Genomic DNA, 20,650 nt, shown 5'->3' on the forward strand with positions numbered 1-20,650 from the left:
AGGGGGCCCCCGCAGTTGCCATGGCAGCAGCGGGAGAAGGAGAAGCTGCGCCTGCGCGCGGCTGGAGTGGCGCGGTGCACGACGGGAGTTATGGTCCCAAGGGAGCCCCACATGAGGGGAAGGGGTTCTGAAGGGTTCCTGTGCGGGAGAACCGTTTTGGGGGCTCTGCGGCCCCGCACTCCCGTCACAGGATCTCCTATAGCGGGGATTCCCCCGTGGAATGTCCTCCTAAAGGCGGTGAGGGTCTTTAGGACGTTTCTTAGAGGGCGGGGGGAGAAGCCTGCACCCTCCTAAAGGCTCCTAAAGGCCCCAGGTCCTTCCCCAGTGTGGGGGGGCGCAGAACCGCTCCCTGAGGGGGGGAAGCGGCCTCAGAGCGCCCCGAGGGGCTGGGGGAGACCCCCGGGGGGGCAGCGGCCATAGAGAGCCCCGGCGGTCCCGGGAGCGCCGCCACTGCCGGCAAAGGGCGCCCCCTACCGGCCGGGAGGACGGCTCGCTGCACATCCGGTAAGGGCGGGGCCAGCGCGAATCACGTGAGATCACCCGGTCCCGCCCCTCCCCTTTGGCTCCGCCCCCGCCCCGTCAGCGCCCGCGGAGACGCCAATGGCAGCCGGAGGCTCGGCTCTGACGTCATGGAGCCCCGCCCATTCATGCGATGAGCAAGGGGGCGGGGCCCGGGGGGATGCGTGACATTTGATTGGGCCAATGGCGAGGCGAGGGCGGAAGCGGCTGAGCCAATGAGAAGCCATGTTTGGGTAAAAGGGCGCGGCCTCCCCAGGAGTAGGCGGGGCCGCTGGCGAGCGGCCAATGGGGGCAGAGGGGGCGTGGCCAGCGGGGCCGCCGGGACGCGGGGGGAAGCGGCGGTCGCGGAGCGGTGAGTGAGCAACCACGTGACCTCCGGTATCGCCCGACTGTCGCGACATGACCCCGCCGTGGGGGTCAGCGCTGGGGGGGGGGGAGGGGCCGCCCCCCAACCCGGGGACCCCCGCGACCTCCTCGACCCCCCCCCCCAACACACGGAGCGGAATTGGGGACCCCCGTGGGACCCCCTGTGGGACCCCCTGTGGGAACCCCTATAAAATCCCATGTGGGACCCCTATGGGATCCCCTATAGGGCCTGCGACCCTCTGGGGTCCTCAGAGTTTTTATGGGGCTGGGACCCCCTATGGGACCCCCTATACGAACCCCTTTAGGATTCGCTATAATATCCCCTATAAGCTCCCCTATAAAATCCCATATGGGATCCCCTATAGGGCCTGCGACCTTCTATGGGGTCCTCAAAGTCTTTATGGGGCCCGGGACCCCCATGGGACCCCCTTTAGGACCCCCTAGAGGATCCCTTACAGAATTCCCTACAGGATCCCATATAGGATCCTTTATAGGACTTGTGACCTTCTATAGGTCCTCAGGGTCTTTATGGGGCCCAGGACCCCCTATGGGACCCCCTATGGGGTTTGGGACCCCCTTTAGGATCCCCTATAAAATCCCATATGGGATCCCCTATAGGGTTTGGACCTGCCATGGGACCCCCTATGGGATCCCCTATGGAAGCCCCTGTGGGGTTTGGGACCCCCTGTCGGATCCCCATATGGGGCCTCCTATGGGACCCCCTGTAAGTCCCAAGACCCCCCTGTTCCCCCCCCGTAGGAACAGAGACCCCCCATAGAGCCCCTATAGGGCCCAGAGCCCCATTTTGCCCCATTTCTCCCCATTTTTACCCATTTCCCTCCATTTTGCCCCATTTTTTTCCCATTTCCCCCCATTTTTACCCCAGTTTCCCCCATTTGCCCCGGTTTCCCCCAGTTTGCCCCAATTTTTCCCCATTTTGCTCCATTCCCCCCCTTTGTTGCCCCATTTCCCCCATTTTCCCCCAGTTTCCCCCAGTTTCTCCCAGTTTCCCCCATTTTCCCCAATTTCCCCCACTTTTTCCCATTTTCCCCCAGTTTGCCCCATTTTGCCCCAATTTCCCCCATTTGCCCCAGGTTTTTTTTTCCATTTTGCCCCAGTTTCCCCTGGTTTTGCCCCAGTTTGCCCCGGTTTGTCCCGGTTTGCCCCTCGGTGCCCCCCCCGGTGCCCCCCCCGGTGCCGGTCGGACTTTGCCCCCCCCGGTCAATGATTCACCGGGGAGGGGGCGGGGGGGGGTCGGGGAACCGGCCGGACAGACGGACAGAGGGGGGACACCGGGACAGAGGGGGGACACCGGGACACAGGGACAGACGGACACCGGGACAGAACGGTGACGGTACCGGGGATGGGGGGGGTTCGGGAGGGAGGGGACACCGGGACAGACGGACAGAGAGGGGACAGCGGGACAGAACGGTGGCGGTACCGGGGATGGGGGGGTTCCAGAGGGGAAGGGACACCGGGACAGACGGACAGACGGACACCGGGCCAGACAGGGGACGGGACGGTGCCGGTACCGGGGATGGGGAGGGGGCTCGGGAGGGGCTGGGGTCGTGCAGGGGGTGGGAGGGGGCACGGGGACACTCGTGCAAGGGGGGGGTTGTGCAAATGGGGAGGGGGGTTTGCAAAAAAGGGGGGGAGGAGATTCGTGCGAATTTGTGCCAAAAGGGGAGGGGGGTTTGTGCAAGGAGGGGGGGGGGACGCTTGTGCAAAAGGGGGGAGTTGTGCAAGGGGGATTGTGCAAAATGGGGAGGGGGATTTGTGCAAAAAGGGGGGGATTGTGCAAAATGGGGGGGACGCTTGTGCAAAGCAGGGGAATTTTGGGAGGGGGTTTGTGCAAAATGGGGAGGGGGATTTGTGCAGATTTGTGGGGGGGGATTCTCGTGCAAGAGGCGATTGTGCAAGGGGGGGAGGGGGGTTGTGCAAGGGGAGGGGGAGGGGGGGTTGTGCAAGGGGGACAGGCCGGGCCTGAGTGTGCAAGGGGGCTGTTGTGTAAAAATCCTGGTGCGGGAGGGGGATTTGGGGGATTTTGGGGGATTTTTAGGGATTTTTTGGGGGGGGTTGGGTGGGATTTCGGGAGATTTTAGGAGGGATTTTTTGGGGGAATTTTGGAGGAATTTTTGGGGAAATTTTGGGGATTTTGGAGGGGGAATTTGTGGGATTTTAGGGGATTTTTAGGGATTTTTGGGGAATTGGGGGTTGGGATTTGGGAGATTTTTGGAGGAATTTTGGAGGAATTTTTGGGGGGAATTTGGGGGATTTTAGGGGATTTTTAGGGATTTTTTGGGGAGGAATTTGGGGGAATTTTAGGAGGCATTTTTTGGGGTAAATTTGGGGGAATTTTTTGGGTGAGAATTTGGGGGAATTTTTTGGGGCATTTTGAGCAAAAATTGGGGATTTTAGGGGGGAATTTGGGGGGATTTTGGGCTGAGACCCCCATGCAAAGGAAGATCAAAGTGGGGTAGGTCAAAGGTCACTGGGGCAGAGGTGAGCGGGGGAGGGGGAGCCCGGGGGCTTTTTGACTCGGGAGGGGTCAAAGGTCAGCGGGGCAGAGGGGATTTGGGGGGAGGGGCGGGGGATCCTCCCTTTGAGGAGGGAACGGGGGTCTCAATTTCCTTCCCCCGCCCCTCAATTGTCCAAATGATCCAATTTCCCTTCCTTTCCCCCCCCAGATGTTCCAGCTGTGCCGCCCCCGCGGGGGCCGCGCCCTCCTGGGGCTGCGGCTGCTCCGGGGCCCCCCCGGGCCCGCCCGGCCCGTCAGCTACCGGCCCCTGAGGAAGGTGCTGGTGGCCAACAGGGGTGAGTGATGGGAGACCCCCGGGACCCCCCCTTTAAACCCCCTGAGCCCCCCAGACCCCTCAGCTCCCGGCCCCTGAGGAAGGTGCTGGTGGCCAACAGGGGTGAGTGCCTGGAGACCCCTCCTCAAACCCCCTGAGCCCCCCTGAGCCCCCCATGAGACCCCTGAGTGTCCTGAGACCCCCGGCCCCTGCACAAGGTGCTGGTGGCCAATAGGGGTGAGTGCCTGGAGACCCCCCGAGACCCCTCCTCAAACCCACCCTGAGACCACCTGAGAACCCTTGAGATCCCCCTGAACCCCTCTGAGAGCCCATTGACCCCCCTGAGACCCCCCTGAGACCCCCGGGACCCTCCAATGTCCCTTGAATCCCCCCCCCGACCCCGTGTGGCCCCTGGTGAGGTTGCCAAGTTGTTGTCCCCAGGTGTCCCCGTGTCCTCAAGTGTCCCCAAGGTGTCCCCAGGCGTCCCCAAGGTGTCCTCAGAGTGTCCCCAGGGTGAAGTCACCACCCACATGTTCTGGGCGTGCACAGAAGCTGAGGACCTGCATGGTGGCCCTGTCCCTGTGTCCCTGTCCCTGTGTCCCCAATGTCCCCAATGTCCCCAATGTCCCCAATGTCCCCAGGTGAGATCGCCATCCGCGTGTTCCGGGCCTGCACAGAGCTGGGCATCCGCACGGTGGCCGTGTACTCGGAGCAGGACACGGGGCAGATGCACCGGCAGAAGGCGGACGAGGCGTACCTGGTGGGGAGGGGGCTGCCCCCCGTGCAGGCCTACCTGCACATCCCCGACATCATCCGCGTGGCACAGGTACGGGGACGCACCTGGGGACAGCTGTGACACAGCTGCGACACACCTGGGGACAGTGGGGACATGGGGGGACACAGCTGCGACACACCTGGGGACAGTGGGGACATGGGGGGACACAGCTGTGACACACCTGGGGACACGGGGGGTGCCCACAGGGGTGTCCAGACGGCCCCATGAGCCCCCAAATCCCCCATGGGTGCCCTGCTGGCCCTGGGGGTCCCAAAGCCCCCCAAAGCCCCCCTAATCCCCCCATTTCCAGGAGAACGAGGTGGACGCCATCCACCCCGGGTACGGGTTCCTGTCGGAGCCCTGGGGGTCCCAAAGCCCCCCAAAGCCCCCCTAATCCCCCCATTTCCAGGAGAACGAGGTGGACGCCATCCACCCCGGGTACGGGTTCCTGTCGGAGCCCTGGGGGTCCCAAAGCCCCCCAAAGCCCCCCTAATCTCCCCATTTCCAGGAGAACGAGGTGGACGCCATCCACCCCGGGTACGGGTTCCTGTCGGAGCGCGCCGATTTCGCCCAGGCCTGCCTCGACGCCGGCGTTCGCTTCGTGGGGCCGCGGCCCGAGGTGGTCAGGAAGATGGGGGACAAGGTGGAGGCACGGGCCATCGCCATCGCCGCAGGTTTGGGGGGCTGAAAGGGGCTTTGGGGGGTTAAAAGGGGCTTTGGGGGGGTTAAAAGGGGCTTTGGGGGGGTTTAAAGGGGGTTTGGGGTGTTTGGAGGGGCTCAAGGGGGGTTGGAGGGGCTTCAAGGGGGATTTGGGGGTGCTTAAAGGGGATTTGGGGAGGGTGAGAGGGTTTGGGGAGGTTATAGGGAGTTGGGGGGGGTTAAAAAGGGGTTTTGGGGGTTAATGGGGGTTTGCAGGGTTAAAGGGGCATTTTGGGGGTTCAAGAGGGTTTGAGGGTGTTGGAGGGGTTAAAGGGGATTCAAGGGGTTAAAAGGTGGGGTTGGAGCGGTTAATGGGGGCTTTGGGGAGCTTCAAGGGGGATTTTAGGGGGGTTCAGGGGGCATTTGGAGGAGCTTAGGGGCATTTTGGGGGATTTTAGGAGGTATTCTGGGGGTTCCAGGGGGGATTTGGGGCACCTGGGGGTATTTTGGAGGGTTTCAGGGAGGGGATTTTTGGGGTCTGGGGGGATTTTTGGGTTCTGGGGGTATTCTGGGGGGTTTCAGGGGGTATTTTGGGGTTTCAAGGGGGTATTTTGAGGGGTTTCAGGGGTATTTTGGGGACTCTGAGCCTCCGTGCCCGCCGCAGGGGTGCCGGTGGTGCCGGGGACGCCGTCGCCGGTGTCGGCGCTGGCCGAGGCTCGGGACTTCGCCAGCCGGGTCGGGTTCCCCGTGATCCTCAAAGCCGCCCACGGAGGGGGCGGCCGCGGCATGAGGGTGGTCCGGGCCCCCCAGGTATGACCCCAGACCCCAAATCCCCCAGGAACCCAAACCCCAGAGCCCCGAATCCCCTGAACCCAAACCCACAGGGACCCAAATCCCCTGGAATTCTGGTGCCCAGGAACCCAAATCCCCCAGACCCAAATCCCCCAGATTCCCCCATCCACAGGAGCACAAATCACTCAAAATCCCAAATCCCCCAGGAGTGCCAAATCCCCAGAGTCCCAAATCTCTGAGAAATGAAATTCCCCAGAAACGTCAAATCGCAGCAACCCCAAATCCAGCAACCCCAAATCCCTGGGACCCCAAATCCAGCAACCCGAAATCCCAGCAACCCCAAATTTGGGGTCCCTGGAATCTGGGGTCCCTGGATTTTGGGCTTTCTGGATTTCGGGTCACTGAAATTTGAGGTCTCTGGATTTAGGATCCTGAGTTTCGGGTCGCTGAAATTTGGGGTCACTGGAATTTGGGATTCCTGAAATTTGGGGTTCCTGAGTTTTCAAGATCCCTGGAATTTGGGGAGCCACTTTCGGGGTCCCGCAGGAGCTGGAGGAGAATTTCTCGCGCGCCACCTCGGAGGCTTTGGCCGCCTTTGGCAACGGGGACCTGTTCGTGGAGAAATTCATCGAGCGCCCGCGGCACATCGAGGTCCAGATCCTGGGTACGGCTGATTTGGGGCCTGGTGGGGCATTTTTGGGGTTCTCTGATCCCTTTTGGGGTCCGATGGGCCATTTTTGGGGTTCCAGTTGCATTTTTGTGGTTCCCACTTCCATTGTTGGCGTTCCCAGTTCCATTGTTGGGGTTCCCAGTTCCATTTTTGAGGTTCTCAAGTCCCTTTTGGGATTTCTGGTTCCATTTTTGGGGTCAGTATTCCCATTTTTGGGTTCCTCATCCCCCAGGTGACTCCCACGGGAACGCGGTCTATCTCTATGAGCACAACTGCTCTGTGCAGGTCCCTTTTGGGGTTCCCAGTCCCATTTTTGGTGTTCCCAGTCCCACTTTTGGGGTTCCCTGTTCCTTTTTGGTGTATCTAGTCCTTTTTGGGGTTCCCAGTCCCATTTTTGGGGTTCCCAGTCCCATTTTTGGTGTCAGTTTCTCCATTTTTGGTGTCAGTTTCTCCATTTTTGGGGTCAGTTGTCCCATTTTTGGGGTCCCCAGGTGACTCCCACGGGAACGTGGTCCATCTCTACGAGCGCGACTGCTCGGTGCAGCGCCGGCACCAGAAGGTCGTGGAGATCGCCCCGGCAGCGCGGCTGCCCCCGGAGCTGCGGGCGCGCCTGGCCGACGACGCCGTGCGCCTGGCCCGGCAGGTGACACCTGGGGACAGCCCTGGGGACAGCGGGGACAGGCTGGGGATAGTGGGGACGTGGCAGGTGACACCTGGGGACAGCCCTGGGGACATTCGGGACAGCCATGGGGACATAGTGGGGACAGAGGGGAGAGGATGGGGACAGCCCTGGGGAAATGGTGGTGGGATCCTGGGAGGACACTGGGGGACCCAGGTGGACATTGAGGGGGCTCAAATGGACATTGAGGGATCAGGAGAACAAGGGAAGGACCCAAGGAGAACTTTGGGGTTCCTGGGTGAACATTGAGTGACCAAGATGGACACTGGGGGGGCTCAAGTGGACATTGAGGGAGCCAGGTGGACATTGGGGAACTGAGGTGGACATTGAGCGACCAAGATGGACATTGAGGCACCCAAGTGGACATTGAATGACCAAGATGGACATTGGGTGACCGAGAGGGACATGGGGGGACCAAGATGGACATTGAGTGACCAAGGTGGACACTGAAGGACCCAGAAGAAAATTGGGGTCAAGGAGAACATTGGGGTTCCTGGGAGAACATTGAGGGACCCAAGTGGACACTGAGGGACCAGGAGAACATCGAGGAACCAGGACAACCCGAGAAGGCCCCCAGGAGGACTTTGGGGACCCTTGGGGACGCTGGGGGGCTCCAGGAGCCGGGCTGGGGGACACCCCGGGGTCTGCAGCCCCCAACCCTCCCTGAGCCCGGCCCGGGGGTCCCAGGTGGGCTACGAGAACGCCGGCACCGTGGAGTTCCTGGTGGACCAGAGCGGGGACTATTACTTCATCGAGGTCAACTCGCGGCTGCAGGTGGAGCACACGGTCACCGAGGAGATCACCGAGTGAGCCGGGGGGACCCCAAAACCTGGGGGGACCCAAAAACCCCGGGGGGGGAACCCAAAAATGGCATTGTCCCAATTGTCACCAATGTCCCCATTGTCCCCCATCGTCCCCCGCTGTCCCTGTTCCCCCCATTGTCCCCGTGTCCCCCATTGTCCCCGTGTCCCCTAACCCCGCTGTCCCCCCGTGTCCCCAGCGTGGACCTGTGTCCCCTGACCCTGTGTCCCCCCACATCCCCCATTGTCCCCGTGTCCCCTCACCCCCCTAACCCATTGTCCCCATTGTCCCCGTGTCTCCAGCGTGTCCCCATGTCCCCTAACCCGTTGTCCCCTCGTTGTCCCCATTGTCCCCAGCATGTGCCCATGTCCCCTAACCCATTGTCCCCATTGTCCCCTTGTCCCCCATTGTCCCCATGTCCCCAGCATGTCCCCATGTCCCCTAACCCCCTGTTCCCCTGCTGTCCCCATGTCCCCTAACCCGTTGTCCCCTCGCTGTCCCCGTGTCCCCAGCGTGTCCCCGTGTCCCCTAACCCGTTGTCCCCTCGCTGTCCCCGTGTCCCCAGCGTGTCCCCGTGTCCCCTAACCCGTTGTCCCCTCGCTGTCCCCGTGTCCCCAGCGTGTCCCCGTGTCCCCTAACCCGTTGTCCCCTCGCTGTCCCCGTGTCCCCAGCGTGTCCCCGTGTCCCCTAACCCGTTGTCCCCTCGCTGTCCCCGTGTCCCCAGCGTGGACCTGGTGCACGCGCAGCTCCAGGTGGCCGCGGGGCGCTCGCTGCCCGAGCTGGGGCTGCAGCAGGAGCGGATCCGCGTCAACGGCTGCGCCATCCAGTGCCGGGTGACCACCGAGGACCCCGCGCGCGGCTTCCAGCCCGACACCGGCCGCATCGAGGTGAGGGACCCCCGGGACGGCCCCCGGGACCCCCGGGATGGGGACGGCGCCAGGGTACCCCCGGGATGGGGACAAATGGGACATTGGGATGGGGACAGTGCCGGGACCCCGCGCGCGGCCTCCAGCCCGACACCGGCCGCGTCGAGGTGAGGGGGGACCCCCGAGACCCCCGGGACCCCCGGGATGGGGACGGCGCCAGGGTGGGGACGGTGCCACGACCCCCCCGGGGCACCCCTGGGGACCCCCAGGTTTGGGACAGCCCCAGGACCCCCACCCATGGATCCCCCCTTGGTGTGTCTGAAGGGTTGGAGGGGTCTGTGGATGTGTGTAGCGTTTGGAGCGTCTGTAGGGTCTGGAGGCGTTTCCGTGAGATTTTGGGGTGTTTCCATGGGATTCTGGGGGTGTTTCCATTGGGTTCCACGGTGCTTTTAGGATTTGGGGTGTTTCCATTGGATCTCGATGTGTTTCCATGGATTTGGGCTGTTCCCATGGGATTTTGGGGTCTCTCCCACAGGTTTTTCGCTCCGGGGAGGGCATGGGGATCTGCCTGGACAGCGCCTCAGGGTGTTCACAGATTTGGGGTGTTTCCATTGAATTTTGGGCTCTTTCCATGGGATTTTGGGTCTCTCCCACAGGTGTTCCGCTCCGGGGAGGGGATGGGGATCCGCCTGGACGGCGCCTCGGCGTTCCAGGGCGCTCTCATCTCGCCCCATTACGATTCCCTGCTGGTCAAGGTGGTGGCGCACGGCCCCGACCAGCCCGCGGCCGCCGCCAAGATGAGCCGGGCGCTGGCCGAGTTCCGCATCCGGGGGGTCAAGGTGGGGCTGGGGGGTCAAAATGGGGTTGGGGGGTCCTTGGGGGGCTGTGGGAGGTATTTGGAGGGGGTTCAGGAGGGTCCTGTGTGGGGCAAGAGGGGTTTGTGTGAGGGAAATGGTGCGGGAAAGGATTTGGGGGGTCCTGAGGTGACATTTAGGGGGTGTGGGAAGGGATTTGGGGGGTCCTTGGGGGTCACAAGGGGTTGGGAGGGGTCCTGGTGTGACCCAGGAGGGGTTTGGGGGTCTCAGGGGGGGTCCTGTGTGACAAGTGAAGGATTTGGGGGGGGGGGGGGGGGGTCTTGGTGTCCCTCAGGTGGAATTGAGGGGGTTCTGATGTGGCCGGGAGCCCCCAGCCCCTCCCCAGCCGGGGGTCTCCAGGAGCCCCCTGATCCCCCCTGTTCCCGCGGTTTGGGGGTGCTGCAGATGCCCCCAGGCCCGGGGGTCTCTGTGAGCCCTCAGCACCCCTGTTCCCACATTTGGGGGTCCCTGTGAGCCCCCTGACCCCCCCATTTCCCCGCAGACCAACATCCCGTTCCTGCAGAACGTTCTGGCACACCCGCAGTTCAGGGGTGCAGTTTGGGGGTCTCTGGGTGCCCCCAGCCCATCCCGGGGGTCTCTGGGAGCCCCCTGACCCCCCCATTTCCCCGCAGACCAACATCCCGTTCCTGCAGAACGTTCTGGCACACCCGCAGTTCCTGGCAGGTGCTGCTGACACTCAGTTCATCGACGAGAACCCCGAGCTGTTCCACCTGCGGCCGGGCCAGAACCGCGCCCAGAAACTGCTGCACTACCTGGGTGGGCATGGGGGGCACAAATGTACACCTGGGGGGGACAAATATACACCTGGGGGGACAAATATACACCTGGGGGGCATAAATGTACACCTGGGGGGACAAATATACACCTGGGGGGCACAAATATACACCTGGGGCAGCGGGGGCACCTCTGCTGCTCTACCTGGGTGGGCAAAAATCCCTTCCCTGTGGGGTTTTCGGGGAGCTGGGAAGGGTTTGGGTGTCCCTAAGGCATTTTTGGGGGAGTCCCCAGGTTTGTCACCCCCCCTGTGTCACACCTGTCCCCCCCCCCAGGTCACGTGATGGTGAACGGGCCCAGCACCCCCCTCCCGGTGAAGGCCAAGGCGGCGCTGGTGGAGCCCACCCCCCCTCCGGTGCCCATGGGTGAGTGGGGAGCACCCCAATGTGTCCCCAAAGTGTCCCCATAGTGTCCCCAGAGTGTCCCCATAGTGTCCTCAATGTGTCCCCAAAGTGTCCCCAGAGTGTCCCCAATGTATCCCCAAAGTGTCCCCAATGTGCCCCCTTTACTGCCCCCTGCCCCCTTTACTGCCCCCTTCCCCCTTTCTGACCACTACCCCCCTTTACTGTCCCCCTTTCCCCTTCCTCTGACTTCTGCCCCCTCTCTGGCCCCTTTCCTGCCCCCTTTACTGCCCCCTGCCCCCTTTCCAGCCCCCCTAACCTCTGCCCCCCATGCCCCATTCAGGTGCCCCCTGCCCCCTTTCCTGCCCCCTTTCCTGCCCCCTGCCCCCTTTCCAGCCCCCCTAACCTCTGCCCCCCATGCCCCATTCAGGTGCCCCCTGCCCCCTTTCCTGCCCCCTTTACTGCCCCCTGCCCCCTTTCCAGCCCCCCTAACCTCTGCCCCCCATGCCCCATTCAGGTGCCCCCTGCCCCTTTCCTGCCCCCTTTCCTGCCCCCCTGACCGCTCTCCCCCGTTCCCCCGTGCAGGCTCGCCCCCCGCGGGCCTGCGGGCCGTGCTGCAGCGCGAGGGCCCCGCGGGGTTCGCGCGGGCGCTGCGGGCGCACCGGGGGCTGCTGCTCACCGACACCACCTTCCGCGACGCGCACCAGTCCCTGCTGGCCACGCGCGTGCGCACCCGCGACCTGGCGCGCGTGGCGCCCTTCGTGTCGCACGCGCTGAGCCCGCTCTGCAGCATGGAGACCTGGGGAGGTGGGCGGGGCTACGGGGTGGGCGGGGCTAAGGGAGGCGGAGTTTGATGGGGTGGGGCTGAGGGGCGGAGCAGTAAGGGTTAATGGGGTGGGGCAGCAAGGGGAGGAGCTTAAGTGGGTGGCGCAGTGAGGGGAGGGTCTTAATGGGGTGTGGCAGTGAGAATTAATGGGGTGGGCTAGTGAGGGGAGGGGCTTAATGGGGTGGGGCAGTGAGGGGAGGGGTTTAATGGGGTGTGGCTTAAAGGGGAGTGGCCTCAACAGAGGAGGAGCTTAATGGGGTGTGGCTGAAAGGGTGGGGCATTCATGGGAGGAGCTTCAGCAGGACCACCTGGGGCTGAGGAGGAATGGGCAAGGGGGCGGAGCTTGAGTGGGTGTGGCTTGGGTGTGGCTTTTGGGGTGGAGCTTTCCCTGTGGGTGGGGCTTGCACAGGGACAGGGGGGTGTGGCCAAGGCAGGGCTTGAATTAAGGGGCGTGGGTTTCATTTGATGGGCGTGTCTCGCCCACGAGGGGCGTGTCCACGTCCCGGGGGCGTGTCTGAGGGCGGGGCGTGTCCCCAGGCGCCACCTTCGACGTGGCCATGCGGTTCCTGCACGAGTGTCCCTGGGAGCGGCTGCGGGAGCTGCGGCGCCTCGTGCCCAACATCCCCTTCCAGATGCTGCTGCGGGGCGCCAACGCCGTGGGCTACACCAACTACCCCGACAACGTCGTGCACAGGTGAGAGGGGACACGGGGGGACACCGCAGGGACACCTCAGGGACATGGGGACACCATGGGGACACGGGGACACCATAGGGACACAGGGCGCCAACGCCGTGGGCTGCACCAACTACCCCGACAACGTGGTGCACAGGTCAGGGGGGACGCCCTGGGGACATTGGGGACACCTTGGGGACATGGGGACACTTTGGGGACACCACAGGGACAGGGGGACACAACGCCGTGGGCTGCACCAACTACCCCGACAACGTGGTGCACAGGTCAGGGGGACACCATGGGGACATGGGGACACCTTGGGGACATGGGGACATTGGGGACACAGAGAGATGTGGGAGACAAGGGACGTTGGGGGACATGAGGATACAACAGGACAGAGGCCAGCAGACCCCATGGGGACACTGAGGACATGAAAAGGTGACACTGAGGACAAAACAACAGCACAGAACAACCCCGAGTGACCAAAGCGACCCCAACCCCTAAATCTCCCTTTGGGCCACCCCGAGGCGTCCCCATGTCCCCAACCAATGTCCCCGTGATGTCCCCGTGGTGTCCCCAGGTTCTGCGAGGTGGCCGCGGCCAACGGCATGGACATTTTCCGCGTCTTTGACTCCCTCAACTACGTGCCCAACCTGCTGCTGGGCGTGGAGGCCGCGGGCAGCGCCGGCGCCGTGGTGGAGGCCGCGCTCTCCTACACCGGCGACGTGGCCGACCCCGCGCGCACCAAGTACAGCCTGGGCTACTACCTGGGGCTGGCCAAGGAGCTGGTGGCGGCGGGGACGCACATACTCTGCATCAAGGTGGGCGTCTGGGGGGTCCGGGGGAGATTTGGGGGTGTTTGGGGGGAGTTTGGGGGTCCTGGGGTGGTTGGGAAATGGTTGGGTTTGGGGGAATGGGATGGGGCTGGCCAAGGAGCTGGTGGCAGCAGGGACACACATACTGTGCATCAAGGTTTGTGTGGGGGGGGGTCCTGCGGGGATTTGGGGGTGTTTTGGGGAGGTTTGGGGGGAGTTTGGGGGTCCTGGGGTGGTTGGGAAATGGTTGGATTTGGGGTTGGTCTGGAGCTGGCGGTGGCGGGGACACACGTGCTCTGTATCAAGGTGGGCATTTGGGGGGGTCCTGGGGGGTTTCACAGAAATCTGGGGGGATTTGAGGGGAATTTGGAGGGATAGGGAAGGAGATCTGCAGACTGGGAGGGAGGATTTGGTGCTCCCCTCTTGTCCAAGGCTGGGCGGGACCAGCCCAGGGTGGGACGTTGAGGGTCCCTGTGTCCCCCACACCCCCTGTGCCCCCCCAGTGACCCCCATGTCCCCTCCCCAGGACATGGCCGGGCTGCTGACGCCCGCGGCCGCCCGGCTGCTGGTGGGGGCGCTCCGGGAGCAGCACCCCGAGGTGCCCCTGCACGTGCACACCCACGACACGGCCGGCGCCGGGGTCGCCTCCATGCTGGCGGCCGCCCAGGCCGGCGCCGACGTGGTGGACGTGGCCGTGGACGCCATGTCCGGCATGACCTCCCAGCCCAGCATGGGCGCCGTGGTGGCCTGCGCGCGGGGGACGTCCCTGGACACAGGTGGGGACACGGGGACACAGGTGGGGACACGGGGGATGGACATGGGGACATCCCTGGACACAGATGGGGACACGGGGACACAGGTGGGGACACGGGGGATGGACATGGGGACATCCCTGGACACAGGTGGGGACATGGGGACACAGGTAGGGACATGGGGGGACATCCCTGGACACAGGTGGGGACATGGGGATGGACGGGGGGGGACATGGAGGGTATGGGGGGACAGCGAGGGTTTGAGATGTCACCGAGGCTTTGAGATGTCCCCAAGGGTTAAATGGGACAATGAGGGTTTGAGATGTCAAACGCGCTGCAGCGCGTGTTCCAGTACAGCGAGTGCCACGCTGTCCCCGCCATGTCCCTGCCATGTCACTGCCGTGCCTCCAGGCTGTCCCCACGCTGTCCCCACGTGTCCCCACGTGTCCCCACGTGTCGCTGTCCCCAGGGCTGGACCTGCAGCGCGTGTTCGAGTACAGCGAGTACTGGGAGGCGGCGCGCGGCCTCTACGCCGCCTTCGACTGCACGGCCACCATGAAGTCGGGCAACGCGGACGTGTACGAGAACGAGATCCCGGGCGGGCAGTACACCAACCTGCACTTCCAGGCGCACGCCATGGGGCTGGGACACAAGTTCAAGGAGGTCAAGAAGGCCTACACCGAGGCCAACAAGCTGCTCGGGGACCTCATCAAGGTGTGGGGGCGACGGGGGGCCCAGGGGGGTCTGCATGGGCTGGGTGATGTCCTCTGGGTGGTGTCCATGGGGTGGGGGTCTCCATGGGGTGGGTGGTCTCCTTAGAATGGTGTCCGTGGGGTTGGGTGGTCTCCACAGAAGATCTCCATGGGGCAGATGGTGTCCATGGGGTGGGAGGATCTCTGTGGGGCGGGTGGTCTCCATGGCTGGGTGTTCCACCAAGAGCGATCATGTGGTGACCTCCAGGGTCCCCCCAAGCTGACCCTGAGCTGACCCATGAAATGACCCCCAAGATGACCCCAAAAGTTGACCCATGAGGTTCCCCCCACACTGACCCATGAGATGACCCATGAGGTGACCCAAGAGCCGATCCTTGAGTTGACCACAAGTAGCCCCATGAGTTAACCCAAGAGTGGACAGTGAGGTGGCCCCGAGGTGACCTCAAACTGACCCCTGGTGACCCCCGGTGCCCCTGGCGCCCCCAGGTGACGCCCACGTCGAAGGTGGTGGGGGACCTGGCGCAGTTCATGGTGCAGAACGCGCTGTCCCGCGAGGAGGTGGAGGCGCGCGCGGACGAGCTCTCCTTCCCCCTCAGCGTGGTGGAGTTCCTGCAGGGCCACATCGGGGTGCCCCCGGGCGGCTTCCCCGAGCCCTTCCGCTCCAAGGTGGGCGCTGGGACACTGGGAGGGACTGGGATGGGAGTGGGAGGGACTGGGAGGGGCTGGGATGGACTGAGAGAGGAGTGGGAGGGACTGGAAAAGAGTGGGATGGCACTGGGATGGACTGGGAGGGACTGGGAGGATGTACTGGAGGTTGTTGCCATGGCAACAGGATGCTGCGGTCCCTGCTGCCATCTCCATCGCTGGTTGCCACGGCACCCACCCCATTGCCACATCCCCTGTCCCATGTCCCTCATCCCATTCCCGTAATGTCCCCTGTCCTGTCCCCTGTCCCCCGTCCCATTGCCATGGTGTCCCTGTCCCATGTCCCTGTCCTGTGTCCCCGCCCCGCTGCCATGTCCCTGTCCCATTGCCATGTCCCCCACCCCATTCCCATGATGTTCCCTGTCCCTTGTCCCCCACCAACCCCCGTTTATTTATTTCCCCCTTGTCCCCCCAGGTTCTGAAGGATCTCCCTCGTGTCAAGGGGCATGCAGGGGTGTCACTGTCCCCTGTCCCCTGTCCCATGATGTCCCCTGTCCCATTGCCGTGATGTCCCATTCCCATGATGTCCCCTGTCCCATGATGTCCCCTGTCCCATTCCCATGATGTCCCCTGTCCCATTGCCATGATGTCCCCTGTCCCCCCAGGTTCTGAAGGACCTGCCGTGCGACGAGGGGCACCCAGGGGTGTCGCTGTCCCAGTCCCATGATGTCCCCTGTCCCCAGGTTCTGAAGGATCTCCCTCGTGTTGAGGGGCATGCAGGGGTGTCACTGTCCCCTGTCCCCTGTCCCATGATGTCCCCTGTCCCATTGCCGTGATGTCCCATTCCCATGATGTCCCCTGTCCCATGATGTCCCCTGTCCCATTCCCATGATGTCCCCTGTCCCATTGCCATGATGTCCCCTGTCCCCCCAGGTTCTGAAGGATCTCCCTCGTGTCGAGTGGCACCCAGGGGTGTCGCTGTCCCAGTCCCATGATGTCCCCTGTCCCCAGGTTCTGAAGGATCTCCTGCGCGTCGAGGGCCACCCGGGGGTGTCGCTGTCCCCTGTCCCCATTGACCCCCCGTTTGTTTTTTGTCCCCCCAGGTTCTGAAGGACCTGCCGCGTGTCGAGGGGCACCCAGGGGTGTCACTGTCCCCTGTCCCCTGTCCCATGGCGTCCCCTGTCCCCCCAGGTTCTGAAGGACCTGCCGTACGACGAGGGGCACCCAGGGGTGTCGCTGTCCCAGTCCCATGATGTCCCCTGTCCCCAGGTTCTGAAGGACCTCCTGCGTGTCGAGGGGCACCCAGGGGTGTCACTGTCCCCCCTGTCCCCCACCCCATTGACCCCCCAATCCCATTTATTTCCCCCCAGGTTCTGAAGGACCTGCCGCGTGTCGAGGGGCACCCAGGGGTGTCACTGTCCCCTGTCCCCTGTCCCATGATGTCCCCTGTCCCCCCAGGTTCTGAAGGACCTCCCGCGCGTCGAGGGCCGCCCGGGGGCGTCGCTGCCCCCCCTGGATTTCGAGGCGCTGGGCCGGGAGCTGGGGGCGCGGCTCGGGGCCCCCCCCAGCCCCGAGGAGCTGCTCTCGGCCGCGCTCTACCCCAAGGTGTTCGAGGAGTTCCACTCCTTCCGCAGCACCTTCGGGCCCGTGGCCTGCCTCGGCACCCGCCTCTTCCTCGAGGGGCCCACCGTGGCCGAGGAGTTCGAGGTGGGCGCCGGGGGGCGCTGGGGGGCACTGGGGGGGACTGGGAGGGGATTGGGGGGCACTGGAGGGGAGTGGAAGGGAATGGGATGGAGTGGGATGGCACTGGGAGGGACTGGGAGCGACTGGGAGGGGCTGGGATGGATTGGGAGGGAATTGGAGGGGAGTGAAGGGCACTGGGAGGAACTGGGAGGGAATTGGAGGGGATTGGGGAGCACTGGGAGAGACTGGGAGGGACTGGGGGGGGATTGGGGGGCACTGGGAGAGACTGGGAGGGACTGGGGGGGGATTGGGGGGCACTGGGAGGGGATTGGGAGGGACTGGGGGGGGATTGGGGGGCACTGGGAGGGGATTGGGAGGGAACTGGGATGGACTGGGGGGGCACTGGGAGGGACTGGGATGGACTGGGAGGGAATTGGGTCTTGTGCACTCCTGGAACTCCTTGCCCCACCCTGGAGCCCCTTACACACCATTTACACAAGCTTTACACGCGGTTTACTCTCAGGTCTCCTAGGTGGAGCTGGAGCGGGGGAAGAAGCTGCGTGTCCCTTACGCACCAGTTACACACTCTGGAAACCCTTACACACCATTTACGCATGATTTACTCCCTTACACACAACTTACTCACCCTTTACTTGCAGGTGGAGCTGGAGCAGGGTAAAACCCTGCGCACCAAGGCCCTTACACACCAGTTACACACCCCTGGACACCCTTACACACCAGTTACACATCTCTGGACACCGTCACACACCCTTACACATGATTTACTCCCACTTTACTCCCAGGTGGAGCTGGAGCGGGGTAAGACGCTGCACATCAAGGCGCTGGCGCTCGGCGACCTGAACGCGGCCGGGCAGCGCGAGGTTTTCTTCGAGCTCAACGGGCAGCTGAGATCCATCCTGGTGCGGGACACGCAGGCCCTCAAGGTGGGTTTGGGGGATTTTGGAGGATTTGGGGGGATTTGGGGATTTGGGGGGATTTGGGGGATTTGGGGAGGTATGGGGGGGTTCAGAGGAATTTGGGGGATTTTGGAGGCAGTTTGGGGGGAATTTGGGAGGGATTGGGGGAATTTAGGAAGAATTCGGGGGAATTTGGGGGGATTTGGGGGGGTTTGAGATGATTTAGGGGTGTCTGAGGGAGTTTTGGGGGTTCTTTATTTTTTCCAGGGCTCTGTGGGACTTTTTGGGGGCCGTTCTGGAGGGCTCTGAGCACCTTTGGGGGGCTCTGAGGGAGTCTGGGGGGATCTGGATTTTTTTGGGGGGCTCTGAGGGATTTTGAGGGGACCCAGGGGTGGCTTTGGGGGCACTCCAGGAGGTTCTGTCTGGGGTGAGGATCCCTGGGGTGACTCTGGGGTGACTTTGTGGTGACCTTGGGGTAATTTTGGGGTAACTTTGGGGTGACTTTGTGGTGACTTTGGGGTGACTCTGGGGTAACTCTGCGGTGACTTTGGGGTGATTTTGGGGTAATTTTAGGGTGATTTTGGGGTGACATTGGGGTGATTTTGGGGTGACTCTGGGGTAACTCTGCGGTGACTTTGGGGTGATTTTGGGGTAATTTTAGGGTGATTTTGGGGTGACATTGGGGTGATTTTGGGGTGACCTTGGGGTGACTTTGGGGTAATGTTAGGGTGATTTTGGGGTAATTTTGTGGTGACTTTGGGGTGACTCTGGGGTAACTCTGTGGTGACATTGGGGTGACACCGCGCTGACCCCAGACCCCCCCCCCCATATTTCCCACCCCCCCCCAGGAGATGCACGTGCACCCCAAGGCCGAGAAAGGCGCCAAGGGCCAGGTGGGCGCCCCGATGCCGGGGGAGGTGGTCGAGGTCCGGGTCAAGGAGGGGACGACGGTGGCCAAGGGGGACCCTCTGTGCGTGCTGAGCGCCATGAAGATGGAGACGGTGGTGACGGCGCCCGTGGGCGGCAAAGTCACCAAGGTCCACGTGCGCCCCGGGCTCAGCCTGGAGGGCGAGGACCTCATCGCCGTCATCGAGTAGGATTCGGGGGGTGTCCCCCCCTAAAAACCCCCCCCAGATAACCCCCAAACCCCCCTGGAAACGACCTCGCCAGAACAGAGCGCGGCCCCTTTAAGAGCCCCCTCCCCGTGGGTGGCGCCCCCTGGCGGGCGCAGGGCGGTAAAACAAGGCCTTAATTAGAGGGGGGGCGTGTGTTAATTTGGGGGGGGGCCACGTCTTAATTAGGAGGTGCCCCGTGAAGGGGGGGTCCCGCTTTTGGGGGAACGCCTCATTTTTTGGGGGGGGTAACACTAATTTGGGGGGGGAGAATCCCCTTTTTTAGGGTGGTACGATCCATTTCGGCGGGGGGGGGGGGGGAGCCACACCCAGAAATTGGGGGCGGCCCCCCCCCATTTTTTTGGGCATTTCACCCCAAATTTGGGGGCTGAAACTTCTGAGGGGGGGGTGGGGCAGAATTTTGAGGAGGGGTCACCCCCTTTATTGGGAGGGGTTTAATTTTCATTTACCCCAATTTTGTCTCCCCCCCCATTTTGAGCCGCCCCCCCCCTTTTTTTTTGGGGGTGTCCCTCCCCGTTTTTTGCGGTCCCCTCCCCCCATCCCTGCCAAGCTGCCTTAGGGGGGATCTGGAGAATTTGGGGGAGGGGTCGGGTGGGCGTGGCCGCCCCTCCCCCACCCCCCCTTTCTGCTTTTGCCAAACGCCCCCGGGGGTGGGGGAGGGGAGGGGGCGGAGCCTGTGACCAAAGGGCGGGAATTGAACTGGACTTTGTGGGGGGGGAGGGGCGGCCCCTCCCCCCCCCGCGGAACTGGAGAGGGAGGGGCCGCCCCTCCCCCACCGCCCCCTCCCCCACCCCCGATTTTGGGGGGTTTCGGGCAATAAAAACTGGAACTAACGGCACCCGCGGTGTGGGGGAGGGGCTGCCGAGACCCCCGCGTGACCCCACCCCCAACGTGGGGGCGTGGCCTGAGCCTAAGGGGGCGTGGCCTTCATCACGCAGGGCGTGGTCAGTGAGCACAGAGGGGCTTTAATTCCCAAAGGGGGCAAAGTGGGCGTGGCTTCAATGCACCCTCCACTGACCCCCAAAAGGGGCGTGTCCCAACACAATGGGCGTGGCCACCATTCTCTGGTGGGCACGGCCTTAGTGTTTCTTCCCCAACCCAAACTGGGCGTGTCCCTGCCTAAGTGGGTGTGTCCCTCCCAAAAATGGGCGTGTCCCCAGATGGGTGTGCCCCTGCCCTAAATGGGCGTGTCCCTAAGTGGGTGTGTCTCTCACATAACTGGGCGTGTGCCAGCTGGGTGTGTCCCTCCTTAACCTCAAAATGGGCGTGTTCCCCCCAAAATTGGTGTGTCCCTCCCTAATGGGGCGTGTCCTTCCCCTAAATGGGCGTTTCCCTCCCTAATGGGGCGTGTCCCTCTCCTAAATGGGCGTGTCCCTCCCCTAACCTCAAAATGGGTGTGTCCTTCCCCAAAATGGGCGTGTCCATCCCTAATGGGGCGTGTCCCTCCCTAAATGGGCATGTCCCTCCCCAACCAGGCATGGCCCCACCCCCTTTATGCGTTCCCTGTGGGGGCGGAGCCACATGGGGAGTGGCCATGCATGACCCCACCCCCTTTTCACATCCCATAGGGGGGCGGAGCCACACAGGGCGTGGCCGGGCATGGC

The 20,650-nt window shown here is 63.3% G+C and overlaps 1 protein-coding gene across 1 annotated transcript; it reads left to right on the forward strand.

The window, feature by feature from the left end:
- The first annotated feature begins 842 nt into the window (after nt 1-842).
- Nucleotides 843-19,163, forward strand: PC (pyruvate carboxylase). Its single transcript, XM_054295140.1, has 21 exons — nt 843-871; nt 3,573-3,699; nt 4,319-4,503; nt 4,961-5,126; nt 5,756-5,901; nt 6,430-6,547; nt 7,045-7,196; nt 7,920-8,038; nt 8,758-8,920; nt 9,556-9,738; nt 10,386-10,530; nt 10,824-10,913; nt 11,475-11,696; nt 12,253-12,409; nt 12,969-13,209; nt 13,730-13,979; nt 14,425-14,669; nt 15,155-15,334; nt 16,772-17,020; nt 17,800-17,940; nt 18,762-19,163. Exons 2-21 carry the CDS (start codon nt 3,573-3,575, stop codon nt 19,008-19,010), a joined length of 3,528 nt encoding a protein of 1,175 aa, XP_054151115.1. The 5' UTR covers nt 843-871; the 3' UTR covers nt 19,011-19,163.
- Nucleotides 19,164-20,650: the final 1,487 nt, after the last annotated feature.

This window comes from Melozone crissalis, unplaced genomic scaffold, assembly GCF_028551555.1.
Source record: "Melozone crissalis strain CALT ecotype California unplaced genomic scaffold, PUWL_Pcris_2 ptg000533l_1, whole genome shotgun sequence".
In the NCBI taxonomy this organism is placed as follows: Eukaryota; Metazoa; Chordata; class Aves; order Passeriformes; family Passerellidae; genus Melozone; species Melozone crissalis.

Coding starts and splice junctions, on each gene's coding strand:
- PC (XM_054295140.1), top strand. CDS start 3,573: ATGTTCCAGCTGTGCCGCCCCCGCGGGGGCCGCGCCCTCCTGGGGCTG. Junction 3,700..4,318: donor GGTGCTGGTGGCCAACAGGG/GTGAGTGATGGG, acceptor CAATGTCCCCAG/GTGAGATCGCCATCCGCGTG. Junction 13,210..13,729: donor CGCACATACTCTGCATCAAG/GTGGGCGTCTGG, acceptor TCCCCTCCCCAG/GACATGGCCGGGCTGCTGAC.